This window comes from Tachysurus fulvidraco, chromosome 20 (genome assembly GCF_022655615.1).
Source record: "Tachysurus fulvidraco isolate hzauxx_2018 chromosome 20, HZAU_PFXX_2.0, whole genome shotgun sequence".
Lineage (NCBI taxonomy): Eukaryota > Metazoa > Chordata > Actinopteri > Siluriformes > Bagridae > Tachysurus > Tachysurus fulvidraco.
In genome coordinates, this window is record NC_062537.1 from 10,211,807 (window position 1) to 10,228,237 (window position 16,431).

At 37.7% G+C, this 16,431-nt stretch overlaps 1 protein-coding gene across 24 annotated transcripts in view; it reads left to right on the forward strand.

The window, feature by feature from the left end:
• The first annotated feature begins 7,505 nt into the window (after positions 1-7,505).
• The window catches only part of picalma (phosphatidylinositol binding clathrin assembly protein a), a 32,226-nt gene continuing 23,300 nt past the window's right edge, over positions 7,506-16,431 (forward strand). For 3 of the 24 annotated variants that reach the window (XM_047804651.1, XM_047804654.1, XM_047804656.1), the window contains exon 1: positions 7,508-8,526. In XM_047804651.1, coding sequence (XP_047660607.1) covers positions 8,397-8,526 — 130 coding nt within the window. In that variant the 5' untranslated portion in view covers positions 7,508-8,396. Of the gene's footprint in view, positions 8,527-16,431 lie in introns of all 24 variants that reach the window. The other 21 variants (XM_047804655.1, XM_047804662.1, XM_047804650.1 and 18 more) reach the window with 20 other exon arrangements.

Sequence of the window (16,431 nt, forward strand, 5' to 3'; positions counted from 1 at the left end):
ATGCCCAAACAATGGTCCATGTGACAGTTCTTGCTCTTATTCTGCCCTAAGTGCCACTGTAGGATTAAGATAAGACACTTGGAATAACATTTCATTTACTCTTGAGTTTAAGTGTCCTGCATCAGTATAATGTTGCCTGCCACACATAAGGGATCAGGGCCAAGACCAGCATCAACTTGTGTAGCAACCCTGTATTCAATCTCCTGTACCGAGCAGTAGTTAGGTAATGAACTGCACCAGCACCACTAGGTTGACTCCATCCTCGGTGCCTCACTCCTCTGCCAGCACTCACACTCAACAGGTATCTGTGAGTATTTGGGCAGATGTGAATGAGCAGCTTTGGTCACTGAGCATCATTAAGCATCAACAAGCAGAATCACTGTCTGTATTGTACAGAGGTGCCATGATTAGAATTTCTTAAGCCACATGCTGGGATTTCTCTGACAGTAGTGGCAGAGATAGACCACCTACTGTGATGCTGACCAGCCCCAAGGTTTTCTAACATGCGCAAATATTTCAGCAAATGCCTCTCAGTCATCCTACTGTACAGTCCCATCTTTGATTTAAGTGTAATTTAATGCATGATCATGTTACCACATTTTACAACCTCTGTCTGAGCCTGGGAAAGGTCTGGCTTTGTAAACAGATTGAAGGCCTGGATATGCATCTGATAAATGCAGGCCTGGGCCTTGAAAAAGTCAACAAATGGCAAGAATTCCATGATGGCAAATCTTCCTCAACATCCCAGGCTTCAACACCAGTGTGATGGACAATTTCCTGGGAAGTGTTAGGAATGAGGAGACAGGAGGCAGGCTTGTCCTCAGACAGATATTTGTTTTTGTTTTTTACTACCTTTTCCTTCACCTTTTCACACAAGCACAAACACATGGCTTTGAGATGCTCAGCTGTCCCTCTCACGGCACTCGTCTTTCCTCACATGTTCCTTGTTGGCACTTGCTGAGACACAGAATAGATGTTGATTTAAGCAATTCCACACAGGTGTTAATCTTTCCATTCACTTTTCCTGGCTCCACCCTCCTTTCATAAATCAGACCTTTCTGCTAACTCCATGGTAAACAGTTATAATACATGAATACGGTATTTTGAGGGAGGTAAAAAAAAATAGACAAAATCATGATATTTTATTCAATATGTTATTTTTTTGTGAACAAAACTAGATTTTGTTTGGTTACTATACTGACATAACTGTTGCCAGGTTTGGCTGAGAAAAAAATAAAGTAAATGTTAGTGAGGATATGTTGAAGTTTGAGATGTTGAATGTTGAAAAGAGGCTGATAAAGAGTATAGATACCGAATAGAGCTCTTTAAATGCCACATCACTGAGATGGGTAGTCGGGACATTTCCCCCATCTCAGAATAGGTACATGAAGACTTTATTCTAAATTCAGTTAACTACACTGGTGAATAACAGAATTATATATACGGACATCTTTTTGTCTATGTGCTTGACACTGCGATGTTAAAAAGTCAGATTGTGCTTTGCTATTTCCCTCTTTCATTTTTTTCCCCTTTTCTTTATATTCCAAAGGTAAAAGAAAAATCTAAAAACTCAATAAGGAAAGTGATCCATGGAGGTTATTATGGGCTGTTACAACATCATGCCAAGAAACCACAATAGGAGTGAATAGAGTACAGTAATAACAACAGTGTTAGACTTTCATTGATTCTCATTTTAGAATAATCCCAGGCCACAAAAACTTAGTCGCACACTATTTGTCAGCCAGTTGCTATCACGTATCCGAGATAAAATCAGTCTCAATATAAAGCTCCTAGTACAAAAATGTCTGCTTCGAGAAGTTTGCATGGTTACTATGGCTAAAAACAGAACAGGACGGACATGTGGGGACCGACGAAATTATAATGATTCCTTACCTATTTGTCTACACAGAGCTAGTGGATGCTTCTACATTTCTTCCAGTCAGTTTTCCTATGAACATATATGAAGTATGCGGTCGATATTAAATTATAGGTTAGTAATAGCCTATTGGGGGGGGGGCAGAGAGAGAGGCAGAGAGAGAGAGAGAGAGAGAGAGAGAGAGAGAGAGAGAGAGAGAGAGAGAGGGTGAGGTCGAGAAAGAGAGAGAGGCGGGGGGAACTCAGCACGTTTATTTAATATTAGAATATGTATGGATATGTATGGATAAACAGGTTAAAACACAATTTGTCTAAGACCCACAGTAGATGGCATTTACAAAATAGAATTTTTTCCTTCCTCTTTATTGACTGAAATGTCTTCAATGCCCAGCCTCGAAAAGTAGTATTTTAATAATATTAGGGACAAAAGCTTGTTCACACTAGAAAAAGTTCAACAAAAAAAAAATGTTTCAGCATTAATTTATTATTTCATCCAAGAAAATGTGAATGTGAGGCAAAAACCAATGTTGAGTTTGTTAGAATTTATTAATGGTGATTAGCTTAATCAAAGGCAACCCACTGGGTTTTCATGTAATTTATTATATTACATTATATGTTTAAATGTTATTAGCAATGTTGTTATGATTAATGAGACTCAAATACATTGTGAGAGAGCCTTTGAATACAGATAGGGTTTGTTGAATCACTCAGTTGTTCTGAGGAGAGTGCTGTTGTCTGTGTGTGAAAGAAAGTTCTGAGTCTGAGATGACAGTAAAGCTGCACTCAACTCCCAAGTGGCCGAAATCAACAGGATGCCTTATTGTTTATATATGAAACACAAACCACATGTATTCAGACCACAGGAATAGACCTACTCTCTCTCTCTATCTCTCTCCCTCTCTCTATCTGTCTCTCTCTCTCTCTCTCTCTCTCTCTCTCTCGCCCTCTCTCTCTCGCCCTCTCTCTCTCTCTCTCTCTCTCTCTCACACATACACACACTCACCTCACACACACACACTCACACACACACACTCACACACACAATACCCAGTGATCTCTATAATACACAGATATGCTTGCAGCAAGTTTTGTATGCAGTGCAGAGCATTATAAAGTTAGGAGAGAGAATTTGAGTGACATATATTAAATACGTATTCATGCTTTTCATTTTTATTCATGAACTTCAGTGTATGAAAATTAAATATGGACAGAGATTCAATTTATTAGGATTCGGTGGACCTGGAGACCTGGCTTTTATCTGATAGGAGTAATATTTACCTTCGCCTTCCCCAGACTACTAAGCAACTTGGCCAAGAAGAGTCAACGTCTTTAACTGTCTGACTCACTACATAAGTAGAAATGCCCATTTATATATAAACCTCCTATAAAAAATTCCACACTAAGAAAAAGCAATACACCAAGGCATGGCAGCAGCTTTTTCTTCAGTAATGGAGCCTTCCTTATAAATCAAAATGCAATGTGAAGTGCTGCAATGGAACTATGTTTAAAATATGTAGAAAAAAATCTATCTATCTATCTATCTATCTATCTATCTATCTATCTATCTATCTATCTATCTATCTATCTATCTATCTATCTGTCTATCATTAAAATATATTTATTAATAAATTACTATTTTAATACATACAACTAAAAATACTTTTTCTTCTTCTTCTTCTTCTTCTTCTTCTTGCTATTATAACTATTAATAATAATAATAATAATAATAATAATAATAATAATAATAATAATAATAATAATAATAATAATTGATTTTGAGTCTGTCTTATGTTTCTTTTCTGCTATTTTGCTCTTTTTTATTATTGTTTGTATCTTTATTTTTACTTCATCTGAATTGTACATTTTAAATAGCACTTTTGTATTGGAAAATTTCTCAAAATACCAAGGACTCTAATTATAGAGATACAGCAAAGCCATCAGTCAGCTTGACTTGTCTCATGTTGGTATTTATATAAATGAATGGTCGTCCAGAATGCCAGCTGTTCTTAAAGCTTTAGCTACGATAGCAGCATATTGCCCCCTAGTGGAGATGTTTATTGAAACTCTGACTGCCTCTGTGCTTTGATAAGTGATCTAGTCTATGACCCATTTACTCTTAATGTGCTTTTCTGGAAGTAATAACTCTGCATTGTGCTTTAGGCTCTTATCTTTTAAATGTAGGCACTAGTTTTTACTTCCTGTCATTCTCATTTATAAAACAATATGCCATTTTCTGTGCTTTCTGTCAGCTTGGGTTCTAGAAAATTACAGCTTTTTTCCTGATTAAAAAAAATTAACCCAAGATAAATTATGTCAGAATGTTTTCTATGAAAATTAAGGATTATTTTAGGGGGAAAAAAGAGTTACAATAACACACTATTTTATAATTAGGGAGGTTGATGTGCTCAGAATGAACACCAAAGAACACAGTAAAGGCCGTCATCAATAATTGGAGTACATCAGTCCAAAATATACAACTGACAAGTACTGATTTCTGTTTGCATGTGAAAACAATCTCTCATATTCTCCCATGCCTGGACTAAAGAGTGGGACATGGCTACATGTCTACATTGGATCCCTTTTTCATAAGAAAACATCCAAGCCTGACTAAATCACACAACCCTATTTGGCAAAATGTGTTATGGTTTGATGTTTAGCATAAAAAAGCACATCTCCAAAAGAACACCATACACACAATGAATCATGTGGCCTAAAGCATACATCCAAATCAAAAAAGTAATGAATTAATTAATAGCCAGAGCCCAGGCCTAAAATCTGATTTACTCAGTTGCACTTTTTGTGTTTCCCAGGTGAGGGTGGACTCAGGTTTTTCCTTACTTTTACCTTTTATCTCTAACTTTAAAATGAGATCCTGATATCCATGGTTAAAAGCACGACACAAATAAAAGCAGACGGTGTATAGGTAATAATAATAATAATTATTATTATTATTATTACTATAGTATATTACAGGTTTAAATCTCATATAAATATAGAAAATTATTGTAAATTTTGCACTGACATTATTTCATTATTTAAAGCCATTTTAACAGGGGTGTACAGAATTTACATCGTCTGTATAAACAAACAAATAAACATTACATTTTACAGATAAAATAGTTATCTGTAAAAATAAGTTATAGGTCTGTCACCAGTAAATAAATAATGAATTCAAGTTGCACCATCTGTAAACATAACGTACCTCAAACAAGAAACTTAATGTTTCATAATTTCTGTACAAATTACAGCTATAGCTACTCGTATAGTGTTTGTGTATAACTAGATATATGTATATATAGTATATGTCAATCTGTGCCATTCATTGTCACTAAATAAGGGTTATGAAAATAAATATTAAGGCTTTTTGTATTAGGCTGAGTCATGTTTGTTTGTTTTCTTGTACTGTAGCTTTCCTTTTTTATCAAAGTCCATTTTGTAAGTCAGCTCAGCAGACACACACCTGTTATTGAGATACTGTAACTGTATATATCCAGGAGGACAGCATTTTTGTGAGACTCTTAAATTTACTTCATGTTATTACTCCAGTGCAGCGGTGCTAAGATTGACGACCGAAAGGGGGCGCCAAAGAGTCCCATAAAAATAGTTAAAACAGAAATTCTTAATATATATTTTTTTTAGTTCATTCATTCATTCATTCATTCATTTTCTACCGCTTATCCGAACTTCTCGGGTCACGGGGAGCCTGTGCCTATTTCAGGCATCATCGGGCATCAAGGCAGGATACACCCTGGACGGAGTGCCAACCCATCGCAGGGTACACACACACTCTCTCATTCACTCACACAATCACACACTACGGACAATTTTCCAGAGATGCCAATCAACGTACCATGCATGTCTTTGGACCGGAGTAGGAAACCGGAGTACCCGGAGGAAACCCCCGAGGCAACGGGGAGAACGTGCAAACTCCACACACACAAGGCGGAGGCGGGAATCGAACCCCCAACCCTGGAGGTGTGAGGCGAACATGCTAACCACTAAGCCAGCGTGCCCCCCCCCCTCCTCCTTTTTTTTTTTTTTTTTTTTTTTTTAGTTCATTTGAAAATATATACATTTTATTAATTCTGTTTGGCCAAATCTAAAAACTTTATTTTAAACCTTGGACGTGAGAGAACATTATTAAAATGACAAATAATAGTACCTGACACATAATACTGTTATTTGTTATCTGTATTCCTATTTAATACTCGTACTGTCTATATTGTCTCACATTGTCTGTATAGTCTATATAGTCTTAACACCTTTTATGGTGTGGTTGTTCTTCTCTGCAAGCCTCTCTCCTCTTACTGTATTTTGATACTGATGATTCTAATAAATGTAGATGATTTGAACTAACATTAAACTAACATTTCTTGCAGTAGCACATCTATGTATGTCTGCACAATAAATATGTAGAGTAAATTATTCATAGCAACTTTAGAATTAAATGTTTCTAATTTGATTTCTAAACATCTGTAGCTGCCCCTGCACTCTCACCCCAACTTCCTCCCCCGGTCCAAAGACATGCATGGTAGGTTGATTGGCATCTCTGGAAAATTGTCCGTATTGCGTGAGTGAATGAGAGTGTGTGTGTGCCCTGTGATGGGTTGGCACTCCGTCCAGGGTGTATCCTGCCTTGATGCCCGATGACGCCTGAGGCTCCCCGTGACCCGAGAAGTTCGGATAAGCGGTACAAAATGAGTGAGTGAGTGAGTGAGTGAGTGAGTGATTTCTAAACTTTTTTTAGGATCAGCTTGCAGTTTAATGCTGATAACACTCCTAAATAATGTTATCACATGAATGAAGTGCATGTTATTTGTATCAGGTACTTCCAATGAAAGAGCACAGCTAGGCTATGTGCGTATTGAGTTTCACCAGGCCAGAATACAAATGCTGTCAAATTTAAATGTCCAAAAATAAACAACTATGCATTTGAATATGTCTTACATATTCATTCTTATTTTCTCTAAGCTTAAAAATGACAGTCTGTCAGTACTAATATAAAAAAAATTTGTTAATATTAAGGTACATTTTAACTCAGTTTCACCAGTTAAGTAATTCAACACTTTTGGCTGTTAAAAATATTATGTAGTCACATTGACTTATGTATCTTATATATCTCTTATATCTAGTGCAAAAAAGCAAATCAACAGAACACATTTTGATTTCTTAATTTATTTATTTTAATGTATTATAATCAAAATATTAATGTGTTGCCATCAAAATGGGTTCTGTTGATTTGCTTTGTTGCACTAGAAGGGGTCTAGATACTAGTTTAGCTTTTGTGGTCTCCGACTGCAATCTGGCAGGCAACTCTTAACTCTTAACTCTTAAAATTAACTTTTCAGATTAAAAGCAGTCCTGGAGTTTTAAAAGTAGCAGACTCTTATTTTGACTAGTGGGGCTGCAGAAATACAAGCTCTCCTATGAGTTAACCAATGAGGCGCAATCAGCGGTTTAGCCCCACCCACTCGCCCAAACCAATAACCAATCCGAATGGTTAATTTATTCTAATTTATACTAATTAGTAGGTGGTGTTTCTGGCTGAATATAAACTGTTTTGTTTATTTTGTGAGTTTTAGTTGAATGCAAGAAATATATATATACACACATCTCTATCTGTCTGTGCTCTATCTTTCAAACAGAAACAGGAAAAATGCATCAAACCGATAAAGCGATCCAATTTCACATTACAATTAAAATGAATTAAACGAAGGAAATAGTTTCTAACAGACTGTCAGTTTTAGGGTCTCACAAAAATAGCCATCCTGTTGCGTTGCTATGGCATTAATGCTTTGTTGTCATTAAAAATTAAACGTATTACTATTTAAAATACTTTATGTGACGATATGTCACGATATCTAGTGTATCGTTTCATTCTTAAGTTAACTCTGTGAAGTGCCTGGTGTTTTTTCAGCGCCGAAAACCGCCACAAGATGGCAGATCCATTCAGTCATTGACTCTAAAATAGGGCTAAATAGGGAATGCGGCATCTAGGTATTTATATCTATGGTTACATCGACCACAAAAGCCTTGGGATGATCTAGTGAAAAGAGGAAATAGGCCCGCCATTTTCCTGCGAGCCTCCAGTCCTTTTAAAAGCCAACAAGGGGAGGCGAGGAGGAGAGAAGAGGAGGAGAGGAAAAGGGGGAAGTTATAAGGAGACAGACAGACAGACAGACGGTGCATGAGCAGTGGTTGTAGAGAGGACGGTTTTGTAATAGAAGAGGAAACCTTTTGTATGTAGTTAATATCTCTTTTAACTTGCAGTGGACGTACAGAACTGTACATTTAAAGCTGGAAACAGCTACCAAAAGCAGCTTTAGCCAGTTAGCTAGCTATAATTCTTTCCTCAACCGTCATTCTATTCTACTTTCCTCCACTCGTTCTTTCATTAGTGAATTAAAGGAAGAGTGAACACATCGAGGGACACGAACATCACGGTTGGATAAAACAAACAAACAAAAACAGTCTGCGTTTGGGGTGGGTTTTTTTTTTTTTTTTTGTACATAACTGCTAAAATGTCTGGCCAAAGCATAACGGACAGGATAACCGCAGCTCAGCACAGTGTCACCGGCTCAGCAGTGTCTAAAACGGTGTGTAAAGCGACCACACATGAAATCATGGGGCCCAAAAAGAAACATTTGGACTGTAAGTATTAACCTCACACAGTCTCTCAGTAACACCGGTGTGTATCAGTGTGACTATTATACAGTTGGGTTTCGGCACCGAGGCCTAATATCCATTTAGCTAACTAACGTTACAATAATATCCAACAAGCTAGTCTAACTTTCCCAAATTTCTAGCTCCAAGCTAATCCGTGTTTAAGGTCTATCTTCTTTGCTCAGAGTTTTACGATAAGTGATGACACGTGATCACCGTTAACTAGCACGATTAGCTCAGACTCCTGTAACTGTACTGTACTCATCGATAAATAATTAACCACCTTCAGCAAGATCTACCTGTTCTTTTCTGTTTCCGATCCACTGCTCCGTAAGAGCTGCTTAAGATGTGCTTTTTTTCTAGCTAACAGCCATCAATAATTGTAGTACAGATTGCAAGGAGTTTAAATGATCTGTGATCTACCTGCAGGACTTGTGGCAGAAGATGAAGAAAGTCTGTAAACTTATTTTATTAGGTTTCATAGGTGGTCTGTCATGATCACAGAGATATTTAACAGTAAAGTGTTTTTAAGATGATGATCATGAATTAGAATGACTTTAGAACTTAAGACTTAAGGGATAAAACACAATAGGACGTGCAGAAACAGGAAAATAATCAATCATGGGGACTGCTGACACCTGACTGCTGACACCATTGAGTTTGAGGGTGGTCTCAGATATTTTCAAGCATGTCTGATGTACTCGGTGACACATCACATTATGGAAACCCCTCTATGACCCCACAAGTACAGCAGTGAGGAAATTCCTCTGCTGTCTTTAGCAGATCCCTGAATTCAGTTCTGACATGTCTGTATTTGTGTTGGACTACAAGGGCAAAATGTAAGCACAATAATAATGCTTCCATAAGAACTTACTCCGTGCATGAGACGATTACTTCCAGCATATCGTCACTACCGCTTTTTGCATTGCACCTCTGATTCTGTTTGTATGCTTCTTTCCAACGAGTAATTCCTCGTTCTTTTTTTAGTTTGTTTCCAAGTCTCCACACACAATAGTTCGCTGCTCCTGTTTATTTTCAGTAGAATGGAGGGTTCAGGGAAAAGGCGAGTCTGGATCTCTTCAGGTGAAAGACAGTGTAGTGCGTGAGCCTTGTTTTTAGGATGTGTGGATGTGTTTTCTGGTGGGAAAAAAAAAAACAATCTGCAACGCCCTCCGTTCCGTAAACATTGCCTTGCTTGCAGCTTTATTTCTGACTGTTACAAAGTGCTGATGCTGCAGAACAAAAGTTTGGATTCTTTTATTTCACTCCCTGATTTTCTTCCTATTTTTATCATGGACAATTCCCACCACCTTGGAGGAGGCACGTGGAGCCAACCGTCCAAATCTTTTTTGTCGGGGCAATGTATCACACTATCTACCCACTTCCACATTCACAAGCTCTCAGGTAATCAGGTAATCAGTGACTGGCTAGTTTCTCTGTGATTGATAGGGTTGAAGGAAAATGCCATCGCTTACTGAGAGCACAGACAGGTTTAGTCTCTTTTACTTCCGGCCACAGATGGCTGTGGTGTTGCTGCGCTTCCCTCCAGATTATAGGCGACCAATTAGTGTGTCTCCAGAGCTACAATATAAACCTCTTTTCATAGGAACTCTCACCATATCAATGATTACATGTTTGTATTTTGATTGTCTGCCATGCACAATCTGTTTAGAAACCATAACATTAGAGCAAGCACATTAATAAAGCTGCAGACAGAAATACTGTCACATGCTCTGGAAATGAATAGGAAATTAATGAACGCTTTCAGACTTATCGGAATTTAACCGCACTGTGCACATTCTCTACTACTCTTTTTACTTATCTCTGTCAGACTTATTATATTTCATCTGTTTACTTGTGCATTCTCTGAGCAACCTTTGGATCATCTCAAAGTTCTTCTATCAGATTGTATCATATTAGTGATGTGCTTTTATAAACTTGTAGCAAAAGGCAGAAGGTTACATCTGCACTCGCTAAGTGTTCCTAGTGTTGTACGTAGTCTGAGCCGTGAAAGGCACATCAATGGAGTGCTTTACATCTGTGTTATAGTTGTGTTTCAGCTGCCAGGAATAAACGCCTCCAACTATTTGACTACTATCTGATGTCAGGGATGCTGTGTTCACCTTTCTGTTCTCTTTAAAGCCTTAGTTTTGCGTTGTCTCCTGTAGTGATGTCGTGCATGCTGTCTTTAGCGAGGCTCCCACGCGCTCTGGAGTTGCATGAACTGCCGTGGGAGAAAATGTAAGGGTCAAGTTTGTCCAATCCCCATGTTAAACACACATTGACGTTTGGTTGTTCTTACTCCTGTATGGTCAGCTGAGTGATTAATTACTGATTAATGATCGTTTCCCTAATATCAGTATAAAAAGTTACAGATGAGCTGCTGAGTATATGCAGGTTGTACTTTATGACACTTGCTGTTTTAGCAAGTTTTTTTTTTTTTGTACTTGCCAGAAGGTATTTGTGAATGCATGTTGATCTTATGTCACTTATGGAATGTTTGAGTTTGTATTTCCCCTATAGTTATAGTACCAGCATCAGTGCTTGTGGGCGGGGATTTGCTTACATATGGTGATGCACTTCCTATTTAAGCAGGGAGGCATCAAATCATTTTCAATAATAATGTATGAAATATTGTAAATCTCCAAGCAAATTGAAACAAACTCACCACCGGATGAGCAGAAGTTTAAAGAGAATTTGGTTAAACCAGATTGTGGTTAAAATCTCAAATCTGATTGGTCAGTAGGTGTGATTTATCGGTGCATAACTACCCGGATTGGACGGTAGCTCCTACTGGAACATGAAAGAAAGTTTTATAATAGCATGTGTGTTCTAATGTGTTATTGTTTCTATAGGAAACAGCTTGTTTACAGGGACCTGTACAGTGTGTGCTCCACAGATTTGATGAAAAAATGTTGATCTCGTAAAGTTTGAGAGTCTCTAGCGTTTTTACTTTGTAAGAACTTTTCAAACTTTTGAACTGCTTTTCAAAACAGAAGAGTTAATACTTCTGATTTTTCAATAAAATGACGAGCAGCTTTTTTTTTCCTCTTTTTTTTTTTTTTTTTTTTTTTTTTTTTTTTTTTGAGAGAGAAAATATGATTCTGGTGAGGGGAAAGTCTGTTAAATGTTGCTTTAACATGAGCAATATCAGGAATTTGTCTCCCAGATGCTTTACAACATTAAATTTATCTGTAAAGTGTCAAAATGTGCAACGTGTCATTTATGAATAAATAAAACATTGTAATCCTTGACAAATTGTTGTATTATAAGCAGAACCACACTCCAGACTGCGGTGTGGTTATACGAAAATAAACCGCTTCTGGGTGGTCGTGTCAGGTCTTCCCAGATCACAACACCTCGACATGGTTTCTTTTTGTATAGCCACATATGTCTGCTGTACGATCTTTATTTGTTTGAACTTTGTCACATTTCTCACTGTCAGTTTACTTGTTTCCACTATATGTTCAGTATCCTAGAGGTTTCCAACCATCTTTCCTCAGATCAGTACTGGGCTGCGGGTCATTTACTGCCAGCTGGTAATAATAGAATATATAAAGAAAATAATAGAGAAACAGTCACCTTAACAGGTATCCATATCTCCTAACGCTTGTCCTTAGTTTGTTTACAGTGATGCAAAAAAGTACTCTATCATTTCTTATGGGTTTAATGGACTGTCAAAATGCTGAAGTATAAAATTTAAATAAATATCTGCTGGCTTATTTGTGTCTCCCGGATCAATATGATCTAAAACATTTTTGATTACAAAATAACACTAAGTATAATCCACAGCCTTAAAAAGTTCCAGTTCTAGTTTCTGTTAAACCTGAAAATTAGCTTCTAGTTAAATTTAGACAGCCAAACTCTCCCGATCTCCTTGTTTCGGAGGCACTGGCGATTGGGAGATTATTTGTAGTCTTTGCCCCGCAGTAAGATATGTATGACGATTTAACTAGCGTCAACAAGTCTTGTGTACCTTTTGGCTGATAAAGTAAGTCGACTGCATACCAGACGGCCCTGTAGGACTGAACAAACCTTTGCAATCTCAGTTAAAGTTCTGGTTCCTGTCCGAATTCCATGACCTCCTGACCCAGAGGGGCAAACCCGGTTTCTTACTTTTTAGACAAATTGCTTTTATTTGTTTACAACATTTTATTTTATTTATTTTTTGCTTGAATATCTAACATATCTAATATGTTGTTGTTACACCACATGTGATCTAAAGCAGATTTAAAGCAGGACTGCAAACAGATGTGCTTTAATGTTTTTATTTGTTGGTTTTGACTGCAGAAATTCCTTCCTGTAGACATGCTGAAAATCAAATATGAACAAATTCAGTGCACTCAAATCCATCGTTCTTTAATCAGAGAACTTTCTAAACAGTGTCTGAACCACGCTACTCAGACTTACGCCTGCATCACTATGACAACCGGTGTGGATATGCAAGTAAACCTGACTACAGTCCAAACAGACAAAGCGGCTTTGGTTACTTGTAATATGCAGCACCAGCCTTCTAAAAATCAAAATTTCAGAAATAATTCCGTCGTACTGCTGCCTGCTCATGATGGAGGTGGTCTGAACAGACAGCCCTACTTTCCCCTGAGTGACTACTGGTGTTGCAGGAAGGTGATGTGGTGCGTAGGTATTTCAGGAGACTTGTTCTGTGCTGGAGTTTCCTTTGGGACAGAAATAGCAATGTGTCTCACTCCTTCCCTGGTTGATTTGTACTTTAGATATGGCTGCGTCTCCCTCCCTTCGCCCTTTTGATTTGGGTTGGGTTTCCGGGGTAGAGAGAACATTCCTCTCAACTTGCCCTTATTCCAGAAATGACTGCACAAAAATGCACAGCAATTGTTGTTTCGTACTGAAACTCGTATTACACCAGAAACCTTTTTTCGACATGAGAAGCAATTTATTTATTTTTTTTACATTTGTTAATTATTTCTTGTAATGGGTTCTTAACATTTCGTTAATGATGTTGGTAAGTCAGCTGAACCAATCCAGACTTCTGACCTGATCAGCTGATTTTTTCCCTCAAAGATCCCTCAGATTGTCCAAGGTGCATTTGGCGTTGCTCACGTGGAATGAGTTGTGTTATTTATTTTTGGGTTATCTAATCACTGGTGCAGTTAAATATCATGTACCTGCAGTTTGCTTTTATAATCCAGAAGGTGGTTGGCCTCATATTCAGTTCACCTGCAAATCTTTTGCTGAAGCCTGTAACATGGCCGTGCCTGGGGACTTTATAAGGTTGCTGACGTTTTCAGTAAGAAATAAAGTCCACGTGAGCATCAGAGTGGGCTGAAACACCAGAAGTGCAGTGTTTGACTTTATCCCAGTTCGTAGCAACACCCAAATGTTTCTACACTGCAGTTCTTTGTCCCTTGTTCCTCTCTCTCTTCAGACAGGTGGCATCAGTTTTTGGGGGGAATGTAAGGAATTTTCATGTCCAGTGCTTCCTCTGAACAATAACATACAATTAATACAAATATTTGCTTTATATTATTAGAATGGAATTGTCTGGAAAGCCTTCTTGGTTCATCAAGGGAGAGCAGGCTGTAATCTTTAGGCATGGTTGTATTAAAATTTCTGCTTTCATACCTTCCAGGAAATTTTTTTTTTTTTTATCTTTAATGCAATTTAAAATCTAAATGTCCCTCCTCTTTGTCATGCAAGGACAAAACTAAATTAGTTCAGTATGTAAGACCACCTCGTCTCTAACAATGTAAAAATATGCAGGTGATGGTTTACTGCTTGTTTGTGAAACACTCGCACGTTTTACACACTAAGCAAACGTCTTTTCTGTTTATCGCGTTCACTAGTCCTTATCTAACAGGTTACTGTTGACATGACAAACATCTCTCGCATAATCACAGCAAAAGATAAAATCATATTACAACACAAATAAAAGTATGAAATTTGAAGAACTCCTGATGCAGGCCTAATGTCTAACAGGTGGTTTTTCATGAGTTATATTTAGTTTAAAAATTTTGCAACACACTGCTGTCGTGTGTAATTTTGATAGACATGTTTCTATTTATTCTCTGATCCGTTCGGTCTCCTGCGTTAACTTAGGTCAGTTAAGAGATAATGGGCAGTTTAGTTTGTTTCTCCATACCTACAGTATTTAAAATGGACCTGGGTCTTGTTAAATGTATAAGAAATGTATTAAATTGGATTATCTTGGACTTTTGTGGAGCCCAGTGCAGCAGCATCACCAGTGGTTATAAGACAGATCCACAGAATGATATGAAAGGACACTGGGAGATAAATTTTCCCAGTTCTCCACAGATTTATGCAGCCTATCAGTGTCCAGTGAAGACATTGAATGTCGTTTCTCCTAGATCTTTCAGTCGGCTTCAAAGACGCAGCCATAACACCTCATCGGTAGTCCTGTTACACGCTCAGCCTGTGGGGTAATGAACACCAGTGAGCTGGATTATTTACTCCGTCACCCTTTTGCCACCTACAATGAGTTTGGAGAGGAAATTAAAAGGTGACCGCATATGAACACTTTGAGAGTCATAACTGTCAAAATAACACAAAAGGGCAAGTGATGGAAATAAAAATTGTTTTTTTTTGGTTAGAAAGAAAGAGCTTCAACTTTTTAGTTGACTGTGTTTTAGTCTGAGGAATCATGATGTAAATGTGATGTGTGGCTGTGAATCCTTGCCACAAGATTATCCTATAGATGATATCTCATATAATAGTTTTATCCTCACAGTTTTAGTCTCCCTTTTAACATCTCTGGCAGCCATCACTGACTCTGGTGCTGGGAAGTCATGTCTGTTTTCCTATGAATTATGAGATACAGTCAACTCTTTGTGCTTCACGTTAGGTTGTGCATGCTTTAATTAGCATTCATTTGCATATTCTTCCTGATAGTACCAGGAAGGTTGAATTTTTTTTCTTCCCTCTTCACTTGTTTGTGCATTGCTGTGAGCGGCAGCTTCTGTAAACCACAGATTTAAATAATTCAAACCAGGAGAGAGGCAGTCGTCATTCCTGACTGCGTGTTTACTTTGTTACATGGTTACACTGGTGCTAGCAGTTGAAAAACCTTTACTACCATAATATAACATTTTATTAGCAAACAGAAGAAGCAAAATATTTTAAGAATATAAATTTTATTTTTATTACACAAAGGAATTGTCCCAAGCCATGTTTTGGTCTTGTCCCAAGCCATGTCTGTTCTAATTGTGGTGCACAACCCTAACACGTTGTTTTCCGAATCTCAGTTCAGTATCTAACAAGTTCATATCATATCTCTGAGGTTCTCAAACTTCACTGACTCCTTTAGTACAGCTTTAGTGTTATTTAAATGAGGACAGTAATATTTAGTGTATTTATTTGAGAAAGAATGTTCTATTCAATCAAATAATGCCTGTGTAAACTTTAAAGATTTTTGTGTGTGAAAATCCTAAAACCTGATCAATTTTCTAAAAGTCTCAGAAGAGTACGTTGACCACAATGCCATGGAAATTATATTATTCCTTCATTCAGATGTTTGATGTGAATATTAACTGTTTAAGATCCTGTTGTTTATCTCTATGATTATGTATTGCGCTGCTGCTCCAACACGATTGGCTGATCAGATCAGCACAGGTGTTCCCTGTAACATAGCCGGTGTGTGTATACGCTTTGCCTGTTGCTCCACTGCTGTATCATTCAAAACAGTATTGCTTTGGGGAACTGATATTGTTTAGCTCTGCAAATCTATAATGTCAGTAGATTTTGCCACCTGTAAAGCAGTATAGTTCCACTGTTTGTGCTTCTCCGAGCTCGGTTACTTGCTCTGGCTCTCACGATCATACTACATTGTGATTCTCAGCAGGCTTGAGCTCGCGGTGGTGCCGTGTTACACAGCACAGCTGTTGGTGAGATTTATGTCTT